The sequence below is a fragment of the Cavia porcellus genome, unplaced genomic scaffold, assembly GCF_034190915.1.
Source record: "Cavia porcellus strain 051 isolate PalLab524CR breed Dunkin Hartley unplaced genomic scaffold, mCavPor4.1 scaffold_28, whole genome shotgun sequence".
Lineage (NCBI taxonomy): Eukaryota > Metazoa > Chordata > Mammalia > Rodentia > Caviidae > Cavia > Cavia porcellus.
Genome location: NW_026947511.1, coordinates 19,693,830 through 19,717,419, shown reverse-complemented (window position 1 = coordinate 19,717,419; position 23,590 = coordinate 19,693,830). Strand labels below are relative to the sequence as shown.

Genomic DNA, 23,590 nt, shown 5'->3' with positions numbered 1-23,590 from the left:
ATGCCATGAAAGACATTTGCTGATAATCAAAATAATTCTCTTAACATGAAGCTGGTTCGGGGCTGGGGATTTCGCTCAGCGGCATAAACGCCTGCCTTGCAAGCAGGCAGTCGTGAGTTCGATCCCTGGTACCGATAAAAATGAAAAAGACAAAAACAAAACAAAACAACATGAAGCTGGTTCATTTTTATATTAGCACTACTCTGGAAAGGTAAGTCTACAGTCCCCAAAACCTGGGGTCAAATCCTACCACCATTAGATAGATACTCTGCAACTTGAAAATCTCAGCTCTGACAGTGTCACTTTAGTCATATTTCTATTACCATTTCCCTCAGGCAAGGATAGAAATCATAAAAGAAAGCATATAAACTACCTACCAGAGGACTTGTGCAAATAGTAATCTCCTGATAAAAGTGTAACCATTATTTTTACATACCTACACATCAGACTAAAATGTATTTTACTTGGTGATAAGCTTGAATTGGAGGCAAGAGAGCTTATATTATTTCATAAACATATGTAATATTTTCATATTTCTGATAAGCCTCTTGCTCACAAAAATTCACATAGACTATAAAATTTGCAAAGAAAAGTTTAACTCCTTTGGAAAAAAGTTTAACTCCTTTGGAAAAAATGAAGGCAGTAATGCTATATATAGCTTAGCAAATAGACTACAGAACAGACAGAGAGTATTTTGAAGTTTATGTTCAGATGCAGTTATGCAGTATGTAGTTGCTTAGTAAGAAGTAATTAGAGATATAGGAAAGATGTTCATTATTAAGCTGGCTGGAAGCCCTTGTTTATTACATTAAATATAGACTACATTATTTGGAAGGCATATATGTCAATATATTATGTAGAAGAAATAGTCATTTTATTGCATAAAAGCAGGAAAATGACAGTAACTTTGCTTCTGTTTATAAGCATAGGTAGGGAAGTCAGGCAAACAATGTGAACTGGGGATCTGAAAGAAGTCATGACGATACGGATCTTACACTATTTTCATAGTACAGTGAGTTTGTCTTTACACATACAGAAGGGAGTATACTATTAATATCTTTAAAATAAATGTGTTCAGATAAAACTTGATTTAAAAGAATAGGCACAAGTACAGTATATATTATGCACTTTATAAATATTACTATATTATATGCTGCTTTCAACAAGGTGTAAACAAACACATTAAAATAATGTGCAAGCTACAAAACAAAGAATATACTGAAAGTAGTAAAAAAAAAATTAAAATCGATTTAAAAGTTTTTAATAGTTAAGGAAAACGGTCCTCAAAATAAGCAAAGGGATGACCAGAGAGGTCAGCACGGGTCAGGAGCAGGAAGAAATGAATGTCAGGTAGAAGTATTATGATTAGAAAAGCGTGAAAACAGGATTCATAGCTGAAAACATACACAGAACCAAAATTGGAGACTCACAGGGCTGCCAGAGTTTCACCTCAGCAATTCACTTTGTTGTTAGGTGCTTGACTTGTTGAATTTTTTACTGTGATACAAGAGTATTTTGAAATATCCTTCCCTTTTAAATTGATTGGAATTACAGACCCGTGAACACCTTTCTAGATACAGAATTTAGAAGCTGTAGAGGTATAATTCTTTTTAAAAAGACAGCATAGCCAACTAGATTGGAAATCTGGGGTACCTTGAGCCTATCTACCTTCTCACACCTCCATTCATAATGGCCCCTCACATTTTCATAATGGCCCCTCACATTTTAAACCCTTCATCCATTCTATTTTATGCCTTCAGCAGTAACTTTCAGGGGTTCTGAGCCACGTGGTGCCGTTATAATTTGTCCATTTCATCTTTTCCAGCCCTGATCAGTGCAGAGATTCTATTACCTCATATCTCAAAGGAGAACCTGGAAAATTTGAAGCAAATGGCAGCCATGCTAAAGTCACTCCAGAAGCGAAGACAAAATCTCACTTTCCAGAATCCCAAAGTGACACAGGAAAACAGAGTGCTAAGGAAACTCTGAAACCAAAAATGCATGGATCTGGTCGTGCTGAGGAGTCACCATCACCACTAGCAGCATATCAGAAATCTCTGGAAGAAACCAGCAAACTTGTAATAGAAGAGCCTAAACCCTGTGTGCCTGTCAGTATGAAAAAGATGAGTAGGACTTCTGCTCCTGATGGCAAGCCACGGTTTAACCTTCATGAAGAGGAGGGGTCCAGTGGGTCAGAGCCAAAGGTATGTCATCAGGTCATCCCTGGGTTCTTCGTGAAATGTGCAGTATTGATGCTTCCCTGCTTTGGGTTGTACCCAGAATCCCGGACACATGATTCTCTACTGGGTTGAAATTATAAATGGGTGACACTGTAGTGATAATGGTGGGGGTAAGGAACATGCTAAGTACAACACCGGCCACTTGGCCATACCTTCCTTCCCAAAGTAGGAAAAAGGGAGCAGCACCTCAATAGCCCTTTTCAGGAGGATGAAGAACTACAGAGACATTTAAGTAACTACCTTAAGATCTAGTATTAATTTTGTCTGAGATATATTAGATTTCCTAACTCCAAACCTAGTCATCTTTCTTTCTAGAGGATAATTCTGTTCCTGTCTGGTTTTTCAGCATAATTTAACACATTCACAATGGGGCCATAATTCATATGTCTTACTGCTGGGTGGCTTCAACCACCTGTGGTTACATGCATGACTGTCCTATGGAATGGCTTGTGCCAGTGTTGGTACAAGTGGTGCAGTTGTGTATGGGACAGTCACGTGTGTACCACCAGTTGTTCAAGCTACAGAATATGTTTTAAAAAAAAATGTATACAGCACCTGACCCATCTAAGATTCTTATTCTATAAGATCTATTGTTTGGGGCTGGGGATTTAGCTCAGTGGCATAAGCACCTGCCTTGCAAGCAGGCAGTCGTGAGTTCGATCCCTGGTACCGATAAAAAATGAAAAAGACAAAAAAAAAAAAAAGATCTATTGTTTGGGGGCCGGGGGTTTAGCTCAGCAGTGTAAGTGCCTGCTTGGTGAGTTTGATCTCCAGCACCAAAAAAAAAAAAAAAAATCTTATTGTCTGAAAGTATTTTAAAAATTGAAGAGACAAAATCACCCAGTTGAAGATAAGGTGGGTTGGCAGCTGTCAGAAATTTAAAGTTACAAGTATCATTTTTACAACTGTTGCTAGTAATCTAAAAACTTTCCTATAATGAAATTGTTTGCTCTTTGTATTGATATGTTTTTGTGATATCCTGTAGTACATCTTTATTTTGAGAGATTGAAATATTTTAAGCTGAAATTATGACTCACTGGTGTAAGAAAACAAAAATGAGCTACATTTTCTGTACTTTTTACTATTTTCCTAATCTCAATTTGTGTGTTCTTTTCATCTATGCCATAGAAACAGACCAAGAATTACAGGTCTTTGGAATATTTGCATATGTATCTTCCTTGAGACATATCTAAGACACCTAAGACACATTGTAATGCTTAAAGGTTAGGAAAACTTACCAACCAATTACATCCTTTCCTTTTCCTTTTGGCTGTTTTCCTGCTTATTAGAAGGGGAAGTAAGAGGAAGTCAAATGTTAATCTGTCTTGTCCAATGATGTTTATTTTGAGATTTAGTGAAGGTGATTATTAAATGAGATAGAGATTATTTAATGAGGTAAGTAAAGCAACTGATTACCACAACTAATAATTGAACATGGTGTTCTTTCTGTTTTTCTTTTAAGCATTTTTGAGTCTTTCTGAGGCATTTGACTTTCTGACAAGTGTGTTTTTGAATATTGATTGTTTTGTCTTTCACTGATTTTTAGTGTATTTAGCAGAATGAATTTGGACAGAATGCTTCCTTTTAAGGCAAACCCACAAATAATAGAATAGTGATATTTTATCTGGAAAGATTTGTTCTGCAAAGGTCTATTAATATCAATATAGAAGTGCCAAAAACAACTACCATGCAATATAAATAAGCACTGCAGCATGTGTACATGGGCATAAGCACTGGCATTGGCATAAAGAGGGTTGAAGGTGAAGATCTTAACTCGGAGTGGAAACTCAGCTGAATTCATTTGTAAAGGAAAATCAGTACTATTAGAAAGCACTTTCAAGATTCCTTATAAATGAGCCTCCCTTTCATGTTGATTGCCAGTTCTGCTATTATGTGATCATCATAATCTATGTGAGTTTCAGCTTCCAGGAAACATGAGTCTGAACTCACAAGCAATCCTGTGATTTTCGGGTGTTATCTTTTGTGGCTCTACCATAGTACAGTAATAGCAACCAAGTAGCTCGTCTGATGTATAATCTCAGAAAACAGTCCCCTTTTTATCCCCTAAAAAATCAGGTCAAAAGTCCGGGTGCTGCTCTCACACGGATGACTGCCTGCTGTTACAAGGTAAAATTCTGCTATTTTCCACGTCTTTTCATGCAACAACTCATTTGTAGGAACACTGCGAAAATCCATTTGTTCTCCTAAAGTTTCTCCATTTACTACCACTTCTTGGTGAATTCTCCCAAAAGGATCCTGATCTTCAACTGTGCTACTGTGTTTTCTCTACTGTTCACCATAAGGCGAGTGGAGACTCCAGAGAGACAGTGGACTCTGAAACATTAGCCAAATCGCCACTTTTTTGTGTGTGTTGGGGCTGGTTTCAGGACACTCGAGACAATTATTATCTAATTGACATCTAGGTCTGTTGTTACTATTTGCATTAACAAGTATTCTTCAGCTTTCTCAGTGTACCCAATGCAAACCTTTCCCCAGTTTAAGATTCTGTGTTTGGAAAATTGGGATTTCTCTTTCCCTTTTGCCTCATCCAACCCATTAACAAGTTTTTGCTTTCTTCAGTGGCAAGTCTACTTCTGCTTTATTGAGCCACTAAGGCCTTCCTCTCACAATATGATTTTTAGATCCTTTAACATCTCCCAAATTTACTGTCCTCCTCTGAAAAAAATTTAAAACATAGTAGAAAATTTAATTTTCAAATTCTTATTTCTTGCAAAGATACTGGCTGTTACTTCCTTTTGAAACCGTATTATTCAGTAGGATGTTTTATTCAAATAAAATTCCTATAAAGTCAAGTTTGCTATTACTCAAATATCTTAAAATATTTAAATTAACTTTGGTGAAAAGAATGACCCAGTTTATCATTTATTCAATTAACATTTCATAAAATGTATTATCTAACACCCACACCTTGCATGCTTATTTCACTAAACAAATACTATTGTTCATTTTTCTAACAGTTGTTAACTGTAACACTCATCTTCAGGACTATTATGTTTGAGATAATTACCAAAATTCTACCGTTACAGTTGAGAAATAAAATCACTCAGTAAATACTCTTCACCATGACCATAAGAAGTTGTTTCTCCCTGTGAATTACACAGTATTTGCCACTTGGTTGTTTCTCCTGCTTTCTATCCCTGTTGCCTAAAAAGCAGTATTTTACAAAAGTTTTAGATTTACTAGATTCTAATTTGTAACATATTATTTTCCATGAAGTGTTCTGTTATACTGTAATTTCATGAGATCTTTAAAATACTTCAAGCTTCTCATATTTTACATTATTCTAAACTCTTTTTACTACCCAGTTTTGTTTATAAGAATTTCTTGATGTAAATATGTGCACCAAATTGTGGTATTGTGCATTTCAAAACAGCTTGGATAAAGTTATGATATCTGCCCAAATTCTTATAAAAATCAGAAATATATCTCTTTGACCATTTTTTTATACCTTTTTCTGTGAAGTGAAATGTAGCCTAAACCAGAAGGTTATTACACCTTTAAGTCAAATGAATATAAATATAAAACTATTTTTAAAAGAAATCAAATGCTTCTCCAAACTAGTAGCATTGTTTCAAAAGCTAAAAATGTTCTACAATTATTTTTAATAAATTATAACCAATTACCTTGATATTTATCTGCATATACAAAGTAGTTTGAATGCTGTTCAAAACTTTTGGGCCAGGAACAGAACTCAGTGGGTTGAGCATTTGCCTATCACGCATGAGGCTCTAAGTTCAGTCCTCAGTTCCTAGAGAATAAAAGCTTTCTTCCATTTAAATTTTAAGATTCTCAGCAATATTTATCATGATATTCCTTAGTGGAGGAAAAAAACAGCAAATAAATATAATTTTTTCTTGGTTTTTCTTCTCAGAATGTCTTTTATTTTAAAATGTGATGTTAAAATCATACTAAAAAAATGCATTTATCAGGACATGAAAGACAGTGAGAATGATTCAAGCTCAGAGGAGGAACAGAGGGTCACTACTCGAGTTACTCGCCGGCGTTTGATTATAAAGGTATCCTGTAGCCGGATCACTGTAGGACTTTGCATAATATTAGAAATCCTTTCATGTGATTTTAAAAATTCAGCATGCTTGATAACTAAATGGCTTTCTGTTTCTCTGCAAACTTGAAAGTTTATAAAAACAACAACCAAAAGGAAACTCATGTTGCATGGTAACGAGTGTTCAATGGAGGCCTGTTTGACATGTGGCAGTTATAATTTTATCTGATAATTCTTGGCGTTTGTGTCTTGCTTTTCTTGGAGAAGTGTTACATGTATGAACAAAAATTCTGTCTGGATTGGAGGGTAGACTGCATAAAGTTAAATGTTCAACCAAAACCTCAGAGACTACTAAGCTATGAAGTAAGGTAAAGAAAAAAATCATGAAAGAAGTAAAAGGTTTCCATCTGTCTTAAATTCTTGCTGTCTTAATATTTACATGAAAAGCCAGTTCTTTATTAATTAATGCTTAAGAATTTTAGTTATAACCTGGCATAAATGTATGTGACATAATGCAAGTCTAGCAAACCTTTTGAAATAGGTTTTTAACTATAATAACTTACACAAAAACATTAAGCTAAGTATAAGCAATTTTTGATAGAAATGAAAAGTATAATTTCACCCCATTTTAGCAAAATTGAGAACACTATGAATCATTAAGTTTTTCTCTATGAAGATCTTTTGAAACACTGACCTTATGGATGGCAAAGTCCATCACAAAGCTCCTTGCAATCTGCTAATTCTCTTCCTTCTCTGGTTTTAACAAAAGCTTTCTTGATGTTAGAATAATTGAGTGCAAAGAACTAGGAGCCTATTTTCCCAATGCACTTGAGACTTCTTGGTTGCCAGTTCTGGAGAGAGAAGAGAAATTGAAGACTATTTATCAAATTTTCCCAGTTCCAGAGCGTCAGAGACTTAAGAGGAAGGCTAGATTTGATACCCAAAATTTCTTAATCTTGCTGTGTTGTACACTTGATGAAAAGCAGCTGAAAGAAGTGAAGAAATTGTCAAGTGATAAGGTTTTATAAAACTAGAGAATTAAGAAAATAAGTCCTCATCTAAATTTGGAAACACCCTCCCCCCCACCCCCAGTCAACTGTGAGCTCAGTGGGGAAACTCTCAGGAAAAAAAAAGCATGAATCATTTCTTTGGAAATCCTACAGAGCCAAACAAATTACTAATTTCTGTCTAAGGACATCTGCAGTATTCAACCTGTTGCCTATAAAATCCTCATAATCATTCACCTATCGTATGTTCTACAGGATGGGCCGGGGAGTACTTGATTCAGTTTTTCTATGGATTCAGGTATCGAGATAGCCATACCTTTTACTCACATTTGCTAGTCGCGTGGTCAGTATCTTCAAGAAATGGTATTTCAAAGTGAGAAGTCTAGGAAAACCACAGCAGATAGGCTATTTTCTAACTTGCTTTTTATGCTTTACTTATGACTTAGCCATGTGGCCTCCACAGCCACCCCGTTTCCTTTATATTCCTCCCCCTTACAGAACAGATTTCCCTGTCAGGAAGAAGAAAACATTCATGAAAGAGGGGAAAACAAACAAACACACTGGAAAGTAGAGAGTAAAGAAGTTTTTTTCTCTAAAGACAAAAACCGAGCAACAGCAACATCAAGTCCCCAAACCCCTCAAACCTGTGGGGATTCTTTCTGTTGGTTTCCTAGCACTCTAGAAATGCATCTGCAAGCAAACTTATAAGTAATTTTATTAGAATGAGAATCTGATTAATAATAGATAACACTTCAGTGTATTAAGGTCCTAAGTTTAAAATAGCAACATGTACTATAGTGCTTTATAAAACAGAAGTATTTGTTTTCTCCCCAAATGCCTACCTCTTGAAGTTGGTATAATTTTAAACAGATTTAATGAATGGAATTATCAGATAAAGACTTTGTAACTGGCTAAAGGATAGCTATAACTACCTTTGGAAGTTATAGGTATAACAAATAAAGTTTAAACTCTGGCATACATAGGATCCTTTCTGGTTAAATATTTTCCCATTGAGGTTTTTGGAGCAGTTAAGAGAATCAGATTTCTGTTGCCTTTCTCTTTATTCTATATGTTGCTGTCTTTCTAAAGTAAAAGGAGCTCAAGAACTACAATAATAGTACAATAAATATGACATGGAAAGCATCTCTTTCAGAAACATAAAATGGCAATGTTAGGCCTTCGTGGGCCATCAAGACTAAAATTATTTTTCCTACCTGACAAAACTAGGTGAATTGATTTGCTTAAAATCACACAGTTGGGCAGAATCACTGTAATGAAGTACAGTTTTTTTCCCTCCATACTGTATTTCTGTTCCAAAACAAATAGAAAGGAGCATTTTTGACTAGATTAAGTCAAACGTTCCGCCATTCATATTTTCCACTGGCACAGATGAGGGTGGCATTAGGGTGCCATTGCTAGAAACTATTTGATAGGACTGGAATGCTGGGAATCTGACATATTTTTCAGATGCTAGTCTAGCCCAGAGCTGAGTCAGCATAGTTACACTGCCTGTCATGTTACTCTATCTCCCTCAAGTACCACAAAAACTTGTAGGGTTATCCATCCCTTGTAGAGCTAGCTTTGTGTGAGAAGTATCTCCCAAAGAAAGCAGTAGATATGATCAGAATTCCGTTGCCACAAGCCTTAGCAATTTATACAATAAATGGGCTAAAAGTATAATTTTATGATTTTTATCTTTACTTTTATATGTGAATCCATTCATTTTAATGCAATTGTAATTCATTTTACACTTAATAGTTTCAAATCATTATGGAATGAGTCATGTTAAGTTCTTCATTCATTATGGAACTTTTAAAGTTTATCAGCATAATCATTTATTTCTATATAATTTGATCATATCACAGTAATTTCAAATATTTAGAGGCAGTTTAAAGTATGAAGCAGTCTTTTAAGTTTGTTTATCTCTCTTAGCACATTTATTGAATGCCAAAGTAAAATTTTTAAACCAACTCACAAACTATTGTGAAGTTTGGTAAGTTCTGAATGGTTGATTTTTTACAATATAGCACAAAGGCATTTTTATTTTAATTTTTCATAATATTTTAATTGGAAGGTAGATGCTTTTTTTCCTCCAATTAGCAGTTCAAAAGTTATACCTACTCATTCTGTTATCCAGGAATAACCATTATTTATAAACTGTTTTTGCATTCATGTCCCAAAGTGTATGTGTAGACAGACACACACACACACATTCTCTCTTTCTCTCTCTCTCTCTCTCTCTCTCTCTCTCTCTCTCTCTCTGTCTTCTTCCCTCCCTCCCTCATGTAATAGTGTTTGCTAGACTATAACAATAGGTTATACTCTACATAATACTGGAAAATTTGCTTTTTGCAAAATTATCCTATTTTTGGAGTATTCAAGTTTTATTGTGTACATCAAAGCAAATTGCTATATTTCATATTTTTACTTTTTTAAAAACTCTAGGAAAGAGAGTAAAAATTATGACATGCAATACTTTCTAGCAGGTGTATCAAAGTAAATATAAGTAGGCTTTGTTAAGATAACCACCAGAAATGAAAATTTCCCTTTGAAATAAGCGGCAGTAGTTGTCTAAAATATTATTAAACAAACCAAGGGAGAAATTTTGTTTACTTAGAAGTTTTTGCTATTTTCAACAGTGTTAGACACTTATTAAAAAGAGTCCTCAGAGATCTCTCCTTGGTAATCTTGTTCTCTAATATATTTGACAGAATTAAAGATGCATGGTTTTTAAAAAATCTATGTCATGATATCTTACTGTCTTCCCTATCTAATCCACCTCCCCAGTATAGAAAGTTTCTGCATAATCAATTTTTGCCATATTAAAGCAATAATTTTCTATATTTTGTAAACTTTAAGGTAAAGAGGTGTCCCTTTACCTATAAATGATAAATAATTAGTATAAGTTTCAGTATAAAATAATGCAAATGCTTCCATACCAGAATAGTTCTCAACTAATAGGATATTATTTATTAAGTAGGACTTGGCTAAGAATCAGTTAATATGCCAGTAGGTTTTCACTATCCTTATAAATATATCTATTTCACATTCCTTTCAGAATGTCCTGACCATTTAAAAGTTAATTAGCATCTTTTCTACACAAGGATTCATTCATAGCACATTCAACAAGATTTTATTTTACTGGATTCTCCTGAGATCCCTTAATTGTGTACCACTCAAAGAGCTGGATGTTTATAAGGATTAGCTTCAATGTTTATTGATGTTTTTGCTGTCTTTAGGTGTTTGTTTTTTTTAAAAAAATACAACTTTAAAAATTGCTCTCCAGTGCCAACCATAGGAAATACAGATGTCTCAGAAAAACACTTGGTTTTAGTGCATTTAGACAATTGTGTTGATTGAAACTAAGTAAGACTAACTAAACAACTATGACCTAAAACTAACTAAGGATGACTTAAAAACTAAGTAAGATTAAGGACAAGCTAGGGAGCATTTTCTTTCCACTCATACCACAGTGAAGTCAGATGAGTGTATTCTGCCTATGGCCATCACCTACGTGCCCAGACTCCAGACATACAAGGACAATTGGTTTAAAAAAAAAAAAAAAAGTATATAAGAATGGGAACAGAAGTTTGTTAGAAAAATAAGTTAATTTTTATTTTGTTCCACTTTTTCAAACCAGGACTCATTTTCCACTGGTTGTAATTTCTGGTCAGGCACACAATTTTCTCAGCATTGGCTAGTACTGAGAGAATTATCAGAGCCACTGTCCTTCTCACGCCAGTTACACTGACAAGTGGAAATGTGGATATTGTTGTGATCTACTGTTTTTCCCAGAAAAATCACATCCGTCCACTGAATTGCACCTTTATCCATTTTACCTTTTCAACAAGTGTGACCAGCAAGTCACTGAGTTCCTCAAATACAAATCCACATTTAAGATATTTTTCCTCGTTCCCCAAAACTGCAAGCAGCACAAATCAACTGTTGAACATTAGTGAAGAAGGTAATGTATTACAGTATAGTCCTGCTGCTGAAGGGTTTGTCATGAAGAGATACTAAGGCGTCATCTCAATCCACTGAACTCCTTATGAGCCCATCCTGATGACTAAGAATTTATGCCACTTATTTTTAATACACTAACTTTTGACAATTTCCACTTCTAAATCAAAGAACAATTACTAACTAAAAGATACAATCTTAAATTCCTTTAGTATTGCTTCCACTCCCCTTTGGGCCTATGGCAGTAAAGATAATTATCTCCTAAGACCCTTTCACTTCATGGTAGCATTCTTACACTATATTTAAACTATGTTTCATGAGGTCATTATTCTCAATTAAGTCCTATGAAAAGCTCGAGGGGGGGAAAAATGATTGTTTTATTACCTTGAAGCTTTCATAGTCTTTCCAAAAATCTTTATCCTTAGGAAGTGAATTTTTAAACAAAGATGATAAATATCATTCTCCAACTGAGGTAGTGTTTTAACTCAAACTACAAAAATTCAATCTACAAGATCCTCAGAGTAACTAAGGAAAAAACACTGTTCTCAGGGTCAGATGATCTGATCTAAGCTCTAATTAAGTGTTGACTATAATTTTTCTTTCCAACAATTGAAGCCTGTGTATATGTGTGTTCTGTAATGACATATTTTCAAATTCTTCTACCTTGGAGTTTGTTGCTGACTTCTGTTATTATACATGCTTGCAGTTTTAATGCTTGAAGACTGTTGACTGTTAAATAACCACCAGTGAAGTCCGCCTTTTTCTCTCACACTGGAATAGCAAATAGAGCTCACTGATGCTTTTTCTGGAATTCCAAAGCATGTGTGTGGCATTTGGAGTGGTGTGGCAATATCTCCGACTAGCACCTTGCTAACCTCTGTGCCACATCCTTTAGGGAGAGGAAGCAAAAAACATTCCTGGTGAATCTGTCACAGAAGAACAATTTACTGATGAAGAAGGGAACCTCATCACCAGAAAAGTAATCATCATTGAGATTTCATGCTTTCCTTGGAATTTAAATTTCTCACCTTAAGAACATTACTGTTTCTGTGCTGCAGTATCACCTCTGGAAATGGAAAAATCTCTACCTTTCACTATTGCTTCCTACAGATCACTCGGAAAGTAATAAGACGAATTACCCCACAAGAGAGGAAACAGGATGAAGTGGTAATGGAGAGGGATGGCCAAGGAGGAAGTAGAGGATAAAAGTGTTGTATATTCCCTGAAAGCGTTGCTCACGGGCTGACATGTGCAGTGTGGCAGCTTGAAGCATTTGCTGCTTTTGACTTTCGCATTTGTTCAGTGTTAAAAAAAAAAAAAAAAAAGATTTTCCTCCTCCCATTTCTTAATGATACTGTATATAGTTTTACTGTCTTCCAGGTTTTCAGTAAATAAATTTATTTATGGGAACAGAGTATGCCAGTTTGAGAGAGAAAAAGATAAAATTTTTAGTACCTGTAAACTCTTTGGGAGTGCCCAAGCCCTGCACAGGGCTTGGCCATTGTCAGTGTCTGCCTAGGACACAAACAGAGGGCAATTCAAAGGGCAGTATTTGAGTGGTAGGGTGAGAGAAGTCTCAGTTCACACTGTTTGCATCAGATCTGTACATTTATCCTTTCTATCACATTCTGTAGGGTAATCTGCATTCCATCGTCACCTAACAAGGCTGTCCTCTTTGGGTTTCCGTAGCTGGGCCAGTCCCAGAGCCAGAATCTCCTCACTGAGCAGTGGAATTCATTCCAATAAATCCTTACCTGTCAAGAAAACCTCTAGTTATTTTTCAGTTCTTTTTCCCAGATCTTTATCCTCTCTGATTCAAAAATGGAAACGGCAGTAGACTTCTTTCAGAGAAAAAGAGTAAATTCATAGCTCCTCAGGACTAGATCAGAAAATTAGAACGGCTACTTGGGTTTTCTCTTGTAAATAATAAAGTAAAAACTGAGTATTGCATAGCAGCCTTCCCCTCGGAACTGTGCTTCTGGTACTCAGAGAAGAGAGATCTTATGGAAAGCTGATACCTCTGTGGTTTAGGAATAAGAGCTTAGTGTTGGTAATTCCATAAAATTCAGAAGAATGAAAATAGTCCCTCTGATAACAGTATTTCCATGGTAGTTAGTTCTTAATTAGTGCTTTACTAAAAGCTTGTTTCATTACAACAGATCACTTCAAGTTCTGCTGGCTTAAAATATTAGGGTTTGTTAATTTTTTTTTTAAATGGAGATTTGAATGCCTTGTGAAGTTTGGTGATGATTTCTTCTAACTACAAGAAATGAATAGGCTGCTTTCTTTTTTCTGTAGTCACTAACCTGCTGAATTATCGCAAAACGCAGTTATGTTGTAATCATTTTGACAGTGCTCTCTTGTTTGCCGTGGTGATGCTAAGCTCTGTAGTTAAGCTAAATAGACTGTGTGTATTTTTGGATGTGAAATGACAAAGTACATTAAATGGTTCCACTTATCCTAATCCAGCTCCAGGGACCAGAAGCGGAACTACTTTAAAAGCCTTCTGCAATGAAATCTGAATGTGCATATTCCTTTTAAAGCAGGGAGAAGGTTATAAGATGAAGATGAAGAAGGAAATCCGGCACGTGGAAAAGAAGAGCCACTCATAACAGAACGGTCAGTCAAGGTGTGAAGTGTGCTCATGTGAACACTTAATTCCTGTGAAACTCCTAAATAAGCCATTCAGATATTCCCTTTCTTCTTTTTCACTACATTCCACCTTGAAAAATATGAAGTTACATTCTTTTTATGTTTAGAGATGTATTTATATGCATAAGTGTGTTGCATATATATTCTATCTGTATTGTGTGATCAAAAATACGTTGAACGTGGAATTTTCAAATTATAGTAATAGACACATTTTGTCATTGGTCTTGCTTGTGATATGCCTCTTTCCTTTAAACACATTTATTACACTGTTCTTGCCACTTTCTGAAGCAGTTCTGAAGTCTTCTTTTATGAATGCCTTTAGTCACATAACTGTCTCTCAGTGTCCAGAATCAACTCAAAACATTTACCTTTCAGGAGTCATTTTGACTTTGGGAAAGCACCCGAAAGTGCAGTGCCACGTTCAAGTGGATAAGGAAACACCGTGATGTGTTTTACCAGCCTGATTCTCTGTAGGGTGGCACTTGGCAGCAGCGTTACCGTGGTTTTGATCACACCTTATAAAGACATGAAAAAAAGACTTCCAGGACTGCTTCAGAAAGTGGAGGAGCAGAGGGATGAGTGTGTTTGAAGGGAGATGGAGTCTTTTGAGATGATTAAGGGCAATGCGTTTTTCTTGTAATAAGTTTTTAAAATTTAAGCACTGTATATTTTGATCATCTATATTATATATAATAATTTAAATATATACACACTAAAACTTGACTGTAGTTCACAGTCCATAAACTTTCTCCTTGCAAAGCCGACAGGAATTTAAATGTAAATGTTTGTAAAAGCAAGTGTAAATAGTGATTTTTTTAATTTCCTCTGAGAAAGCTCACTATGAAATGCAGCAGTCATATACAACCCAACAGGGACACTATTTGGCAATAAGTTAACTCTTCCAAATGTCTTTCATCATTTTAGCACCTGAGGATATATTTTCCTTTGAAATGTAATGGTTGCCAAGTCTAAATTCAGTGAGTAAAACCCTGTATACTACTATATTTGTAGAAATCAAAGTAAAATAATAGATCAATGGTCTACTTTTTTTTGTTTTACGTTAAATGCTTACAAGTGAGATTTGTTTAAATTTGACTGAGCTTGTCATCACAGATCATACTGTTTTCTTTTAAATTTTCCCTAAATTTTACATTGTCCTACTACTATAATACAGCAATAATTAGGCTGTTTCTTCAGGACCATGCACCTACATCCTCTGAGTGCCATGGTTAAAGTACCAAAGAGCAAACAGATTCTAGTTTTTACCCTCAAGTATCTGCTGTTCTCTGCCCCTGAGCATCCTGGTACTATATTTGGAAAGCTAAGATAAGGAACTGAGAAATAATGTAGTCTCAATCCTCCCAGTTTGTATGTGAGGTAACTAAAGCCTCAATATCTTATCATTTGTTTATTCTAATTTATTTTACTTCCTCTCTATGAGGCTTTCTACATAGGCACTAAAAAGTTGCTGGCAAAAAACTCTTAACTCATTACTTGCTCTCACTGAATTTATATTTTGGAGACAGTCGCTTTCCTGTTACTAGGACAAATTTATCCATCATCTACAGCTTAAAGGAGAAAGTTTATTTTGGGTCATGGTGTAACTGTATGGCTAGCTAGGTCCAAGGCAGCAAAGGCATGGTGAAGAGAAACTCTTGGCCTCCTGCAGCCAGGAAACATGTGAAGAGAAAAGGGAGGAGGTGGGGACAAGAATGCATCCTTCCAAGACATGCTCCCAGGGGGAACGTGAGAGAGCTGAGCTGTAAGAGTGACTTCATGATAACCAAGTACAACTAATCAATCACACAGTTATTTAATGACATTGGGAACTGCAGATCCTCTGGAAATAGTATTTCCATAATTTTGCAAGTGTTTTGTGTGTCCCCTTTAATTCTCATGGCACCTCTCCTGGATACACATATCATGATTATCTGCATTTAACAGATAAGAGGCAGGCCTAGGTAGATTGTCTAAATTTGCATAAGTAAAAGGTGGGAGAAAGAGGATTCAGAATTTAACAAAGTGGCCCCAGAGGCCCCCTTCTCAATGATGTATTTACTGGAGACTTCACCCAGGCCTAAGGAGACAGGGACGGTTAGTGTGAAGTGTGGAATGAGTTTAATGGGACTCAGGCACTTGTAGTCTAAAAGGGGTTTAAAAAAAAAACCCACTGGAGGTTTTCAAGGCAAGGATGGGATGTGTTCCAGATAGCCTAGAGTTTGGTGCCATTGCGGGCTTTGGAGGTCAGAATTGCTGTATGAGTGCTGTTGGCATGACTGGACTTCTATTGGATGAGATGGGTGACAGACAAAGAAAAAACAAATTTTTTTTTTTTTGGTACCAGAGATTGAACGACCTTGTACTTACCAGGCAAGGGCGTGAGCCACTGAGCTAAATCCCTGGCCAGACAGACAAGAAAATTAAGGATGGCATCAATGTAGAAATATCTAGAATAAGCTCACTATATATATATATCACATATATGTAGTATATACACATATATATGTATTCTTAAAATACTAAGCATGCTTTCTGAAATTAGTCTACCTTATCAACTCAAGCAATGAATGAAGTCAAAGTAGAAGAGAGTTCTGTCAGCTTTAGTATGCCTGTAAAAGTGTAGCAACTTGTTCATTATATACTACTCAGATTCCAAGTGGGAAAGAACCAGAAAGGTTATCTCCACAGGTGAGTCGTTTTCCACAGTGACAATATATTTTATATCTGTTGAATAAGTGACACAAAAAATATGATAGTGCTATACTCCCAGGGTTGTATAGAATTTTATTAATATTCACTAAATATTCAGGAGGCTCTAAAATTATAACTACCCTCTCAAGAAGTCAGGCTCATTTGCTACATCAAAGGGCAGATCAGTTTTTTTAAAGCAGATCAATTCATGTGAATGTGAAAATAGCTTCAGAATAACGTGATCTCCATGTGTCAGATGACCAGTGACTCCATGTTGCGAGGTAGTGCTCACCTTCCATAAGGAACCTTGGGAAACAGGTTCTATGATAATACGTGAAATTTGAGGATATTGAATATGTGATATGGAAAAATAGTTTCGTGAATACACTGAGTTTTTATAGTCTTGCCGGTTGCTTTTTTAACATAACAAAACAACAAAGAAGCTAGAATGCTGTTAAATTTCACTGGGTCTTAGACACTGACATCAAAATTTTTATTTCCCATTTTGATGCCAGTTGATTTTTGAGTTGTCTGCACCCTGCTCCTTCCTGCTTTTTTTTGTAATATGCAGTCACAGTCAACCTGTTTGTAAAAGGAATCACCATGATTTTAAAGATTTGTCCATCGTGTATACTGATTTAGTTTACATAGTACTTCTACATTGCTATCTAATTTAATCTATTAAAAAAAAAGATTGAGGCAGGCTAGGCTAACTTTACTTGCTGCTTTTTACAGATGAAAGTACTAAGGCTCAGAGGTGACGTGATTTGTTTGTTGTCACCCAGCTTATCTTATCTGGTAGAGCTAGAATCTGAACACAAGACTGATACTCAGCCTAGAGTTCTTTGTCTCATAGTAAGCAATCTAAGACTTCTCATACACTCCATCTATAAAATGACCGTTCTATGTGAGGCACTGCATAAAATCATTACATATATTATTTCATATAATTACCAGAAAATGCTGTGAGTTTGTTTTTGTTGGTGGGTTTTTTTTTTTTTTTTTTTTGATTGAGGGAACTAAGTTGTAGAAAAGTTAAATGATGTACCTAAGATCCTTCTACCAGCAAGCAAAAGAGTGGAATTTGGACTCATTTTGAAATCAGTTGTTACTTATTAAATAACATTTAGTAATTATTAGATTCAAAATCAAATTTTGAACCAAAAACATGTGTCTATAGGCAACCTGTAAACACTTACAGTGGTGGTAAATATGTGTGCTTTTTAAAATAAAGCAAGACTTCATTTTTAAGATAGCCATAATCTTCAGGTTTTTTACTTCAGGTGCCATTAAATGGCTACTTTTTAGGATCATGACAAGGGAACAGCCTCAGATCAAAGTCATAACAAAGACTTAAATCAACCAATAACATATTCCAAACCTCCTTGAGGACAAAGACTTAAATAAACCATAACATATTCCAAACCTCCTTGAGAAAGTGCTCTGCCTCTCACTGACAGCTCTATAGAAACAGGGGAGCTTTGGGTGGCCAGGGCAGCACTTTGTCTGATGCCAAAACGTCATTTTATTTCATTCATTCCTGCAAAGAATATTTGACCATCTGCCTGGTTCAGAGTGGATGGCCCAGACGCACAGTGGTGAATAAAACCTCCGTGCATTTCTGAATTTCCCAGTCTACAAGTGGAAGAGATGGGGCAAATATTGTTTAAGTACCAAAAAAAAAAATGTCCAGTAGCTAATGACATGTGGACACATTTGGACTTGGATCTAAGGAAGATCTCTGTGGTAAAACAGTAGCACTAACAGAGAAGAGGCCTACCGAGTTTCTCGCCTTTTATCCAAATGCCTCATTACCTCGAGGTGCTACCAGCATGTGTAAGGGCCTCGAGCTGTAGATATGTACCATTCCCGAGAAAATGGCACATCAGTGGACCTGAGCAGGAGTCTGAGGAATTAGGGGTGAAGGAGGCAGGCATAATGTGAAGTGACAGTTGTGCTGTCTTTTGGAACCCAGTGGCCTGGAAAAAAGGATTCATTCCAGGCGGGAGAATGGCAAGGAGAATGCAGATCTGGTGAACATTGTAGAAGTATAACAGTTGGCTTAATTCAGTATACAGAGTGAGGGAAGAGAGAGCGATGATCAGAGTTGCTAGCTTGTAGATAATAATTAACACAAATGTAGAACCCAGGACCACAAAACAAACTTAGGGTTGAACTGCCACAGTGCCCTCCATATTTTGTCAGTGATCTCAAACAAGTCTGTCTGTGCTAGAGATCTTTCTGGGACCGTCTTCGATATAGGAGAGAGAAGAGAAGTGGCTTGAGTAGATCGAATTGTGTAGCTGTCTACTAACTACATGAGCTTGGCTGAATAAACTTCTAAGTCTTAATTTCTTCACATCTATTATTATTCCAAAAGACCAGAGATAGGGCGTGGTATTAAGCTTAATGAACAATAATGCTGTATTTCAGTACAGGGATAACAGCACTCTTACAGTTATTTGTGAAATTAATTATGTAACTTGCTTAATAGTGACTCTGAAGCCTGTGGTAGGTATTCAATAAGAGCAAGCTATTATCACTAGCATTGATCAAGAAGAGAGCCAAGAACAGAATCTGGCAGAATCTGGATTCCAGAGGCTGGTGGACAATAGTATCAGCCCGGAATAGTGGAGAAGTGAAATCCTCCCGACTCCCCAGGGAGTAAAATCTGAGAAAAACCTGTATCTAGAAAGATAATGTTCACTTGTCTTGGGATAAGAAGAAAAAGGCTCTTCATATCACAAAATTAACCTAGAAAATTGGATTGGTTTTTTTAAAAGAGATGAAGAAAAAGCTCAGTTGGTTTATTGTGATCTTCTATCTACATAAACTTACTAAAAACTATCAAGATATAAATATATCTTGATAAATATAACAGATGAAATATGGTTTATAAATTAAGCAAATTAAATTGTAAGACATACAAAATCTATCCAGAGAAAATTGTTGCAAATCAGCAAAATCATAGTGGTAATGTTATCCTAGGACCATCCGAGAAGCCTGGTGCCTAGAAGATTAGAATTAAATGGTAGAAATGGAAGTGCGAAAATCCTGATCCTCCCAATAAGGATCTGTACAAATGAGTCACTTTCCTTCTCCAGAACTTCTGCAAAGTTATAGGAGAGGCAAGCCCTTGAAATCACACAAGAAGAAATTTGATACTTTGGTCTTCTTGGCTCCAAGTATTAGTGACCTAGGTATTGAGGTCAGTGCCATTTTTAAAACAAAAAGGGAAGTCCAAATCCTAGGTGAGGAGAGAGAGGAATGCTGTTCTAAAATGTTTGCATAAGATAAGGTGTCATAAAGACTCATCTAAAGAGAAGGAAACTTAAGGTCACTGTGAACACTCAGCCCCAACAAAACCAGAATTGTTTATAAAGGTTCTCCAGGACCTGCCAACAAGTTTGTGGCTTACATAGGAGTGGACAGAGTTGTTCTTACAATTGTTCTTGCCTTCCTTCGATTCTGTAAAGACTAGCTTATGCTCAGAAACACATTCAGGCTTGCAGTTTTTCATACTGAACAAGGAGGAAAAACTGTATGTAGGAAAAAACTTTTGTGGAGGAGTCATACCAACAATACTGTACATAGCATGAAAACCTCCGCTGCGGAATGTTCATTTATCTTGATATATTAAAACTGATTTTGACTGTAAAACATTGATGCTTTATTCAAGAATCATCCAGCAAGATAAGACATTCTCAGTTGAGCCTCAATAGAAAAGCTCAGATCGCTTTATCCTATCACGACTGATACAGACAAGAGAAAGGAAAGTTTTCTTTGCAAAAGTACAAGTTAGGCTTTAACTTTAATTTATGTGTGGAAAAGCAGGTCTGTAGTAATGAGGCAATGCAATTGTCCTCCAGATTTGAAAGATTAGACTTTAGGGGATGAGGAACTTACAAATCTACAGACATGATGAGATGCTCTATACCTCCACATGACTGGCCCTTTATGTCCACGAAAGGCTCAGTTCTCTTCAATTTTGATACTGGTACCAATCTTCCTGTCATGTCATTTTATAGGTGATAAGATTGAACCTCAAAGAGTTTTTAAATAGCTCAGCCACCTGAGCTGTAGTCAGAACCAGGAGATCTTTCCAGCTCAACTTCTAAAACCCTTATTTCTGTGAAAATAAGGTCCCTTCCTTTCTAGTACAGCCTAGGGCATAGTCATCAAAGACATTTAGCAGGTAGACTAACCACCTATTACTGTTGAGAACTCATTCTCTGAGGCTTTTCTATTGAATACTAAGAAAGGTTTAGGCAAGTTCTCAAAAAGTAAAACAAAATGAGGAAAGAAAACTGTACTCACTACCTATTGTCTCTCTTTCCACAGGATCATTTATTTTTACTGCCAGTATTGAGAAATTCATGGAAGAAATATCACCAGGAAGGAAAGAATTTATGGAGAAGGGTGTGTGTGTTTGCTGCTTCCACACATTAAAGGCATGATTTTTTTTATGCAAAAAGAAAAAAAAGAAAACGACTCACATTTTAATTTAGCATGAGCCAATTTACAGAGCATGGAAATTCACTTTCATTTCCAGGATTGGCACGTGTGCAATTAGCAATGCAGTGTATATACAAAGAAGCCATGCTGTTAACAGTTTATCTCAAGTAATTTGGTGTCATTTTCAAAAGAAATTCCTGCCGCCAGAAAGGACAGAAGGAGATGAAATGATCAAATCTCGAAGAACACTAAAATTACTAAATCCACAACAGCTCGCCTTATTTTTCTTGGACCCAAACTGTCAGGGTATAAACACTATTTGTTTCTTTTTTAAAACATCGATAGTTTTGCTGTAAATAGTAACACTGTATAAATTCTAACAGAAAAATAGAATAAATGTTGATAAGGCACTGCCTCTTAGAACACAAACAGAATATTGCAGATGCATTTAACATAATAGGGGGCTCAAGTGACTTCACCCTAGAAGAGGGAGAGGTTCTGGGGGGAGGACTCCCCCTGACTCATGTATATTAGCAATTATAATGTTTGTATATGCAAAACTGCTAGCTTGATTTTAAAAAACAAATCTTTAAAATCTGCTGCAAATTTAATTCCCAAAATGAGGAATTCTGTAGTTGTGTGAAAATTTTTTCTTCAGAATACTAATATTTTGATGCATGTGTATCACCTTATTTTGATTAAATCTTTTCCAATTTTGCAAACACTACAGTATATTGCAACACAGAAAATTTTATCTGTAAACACAAAGCCCTTCATTACTATTTGTTGCTATTGCCAATTTTTCAATGAAATGACCTAAAAATGAGAAAAAAAAAAAAAAAGGCCTATACAGTAGTTGCTTTAGGGGGGTGGGGGGTGCTGTTAGTGCTTAAAAGGGGGTAATGCTTGCCGCTGTAGAGGTGGACAGTGCTCCTACAAGGCCCCAGTCAGGGGTACTTAAAATGGACTGATCAGAAATCCTTAGCTAGTAGAATGGCAGCACGCTGTAAACTTATTACTGTATTGTGTACTGGCTCTCAGATGTAGACACCTTTCCGTAAGCCAATCATTTGTAACCATTCTAGCAGTGTCATACTAGGTTAAAAAGGCTGCTGTGTTTTAAAGGGCATTTTTATTTGGGTTTTGGTGAAATTCTTTAATTTGTTGATTATATTCACATAAAATCAGCATTCATCAACACATAGCTCTAATGACATATGTATGAAAAACCAGACACTGGATGACCTAGTCAATTATTTAAGCATAAAATAAATTGTGTTAAACTCTTCACCTATCTGTGTTCTACAGTGTCCTTGTGTTCTCTGGCAGCAAAAGGTCACCATCTGATCCCTTGTCCCATGATTTCTAGCCACACCAATCTACCACCTGCTAAAGTCTACCTATGCCTTGGTCACTAAAGGAGTTGTACCAAACATCTAGTTTTGCCCTGAAAGCTCCCAGCTGGCATATATTCTGAGTATTTTGTGAAGGAACCAACAAATGAACTTTCGTTTATTCCCACATCTGTTTGGGCTGCCCCCCCAAAAATGAGAAGTTAGAGCCACAATAGCCAACATGTCAAGAAGCTGTAACCTAAGGGGCTGGAGGTTTAGCTCAGCGGCATAAGCACCTGCCTTGCAAGCAGGCAGTCGTGAGTTTGATCCCCGGTACCAATAAAAAGGAAAAGGACAAAAAAAAAAAAAAAAAGAAGCTGTAACCTGGTACTCCATAACCATTGTACATGCAGTTGTTTTTGACCTATATTTTTAAATGACATTCAGTGTCAGTGCATATGAGTTACAAGATTTCGCCTGATGACCCAACTTCTAACTTCTCTGGAAAAGCAATATTTGCTCTCAATGGACCTGATCCCCCGAAAACAGCAACATGATAGGTTGCCCTTGTCCTTGCCCTCACCAGCCAGGTGTGCAGTCTAATATACCACAGTCTCAGACCACACTGTTTACACTTTGGACTAATGTAACACCACAGTTTGCAACACATTCACTACATGATTTTAAATTCTGTAGCACAACAGGCCATGGCTGTAACTTTTATTCCAGCTCAGAGTGTGGCTTTAAATAGTGGTAGCAGTAACTCTCATCACTGAAATTGGAGAGCTCATTATGACCCCTTCTCTGTTCATTTATTAACTCAGTCCTCTTGGCTACTTTATGAGGTAGGTACTATCTTTGAAAGAAATAGTCCTCATAAAAAAAGTAAGTAAAGTTGTACATCAGTATCATATACTGCTTGTCTACAAGATCAACAAATGGACGCGGCAAAATGGACTTGACAAGTAGATGACCTATCTAAACAACTTGTTTTGCATAGAGTTAAGCTAGGTTCCATTTGTAGTGTTCCAGATAAATGAAACACACCCGTACCTTTACACCAAAATCATCTTATGATGAGCAAACTGACACCCACACTCTGAAAGGTTAAAATACAAAACAAAACAACCTTGCCCCAAAACACTTATCTGTAAAATCAAGGTCAAGTTCCCATGTAAGAGTTACGAATTTTTGACTGTCTTTTACAGAAGATGATTATCCTGAAGT

The 23,590-nt window shown here is 36.2% G+C and overlaps 1 protein-coding gene across 9 annotated transcripts in view; it reads left to right on the top strand.

Annotated features, from left to right (window-relative positions):
* Positions 1–22,323, top strand: part of Ank3 (ankyrin 3) — a 635,468-nt gene extending 613,145 nt beyond the window's left edge. For 4 of the 9 annotated variants that reach the window (XM_063239289.1, XM_063239290.1, XM_013156639.3 and 1 more), the window contains 7 exons: positions 1,826–2,204; positions 4,317–4,367; positions 6,191–6,277; positions 12,127–12,210; positions 12,342–12,398; positions 13,775–13,860; positions 20,916–22,323. In XM_063239289.1, the coding sequence (XP_063095359.1) occupies positions 1,826–2,204; positions 4,317–4,367; positions 6,191–6,277; positions 12,127–12,210; positions 12,342–12,398; positions 13,775–13,843 (727 nt within the window). In that variant the 3' untranslated portion in view covers positions 13,844–13,860; positions 20,916–22,323. The remainder of the gene's footprint in view (positions 1–1,825; positions 2,205–4,316; positions 4,368–6,190; positions 6,278–12,126; positions 12,211–12,341; positions 12,399–13,774; positions 13,861–20,915) is intronic. The other 5 variants (XM_013156636.3, XM_013156637.3, XM_063239287.1 and 2 more) reach the window with 2 other exon arrangements.
* Positions 22,324–23,590: the final 1,267 nt, after the last annotated feature.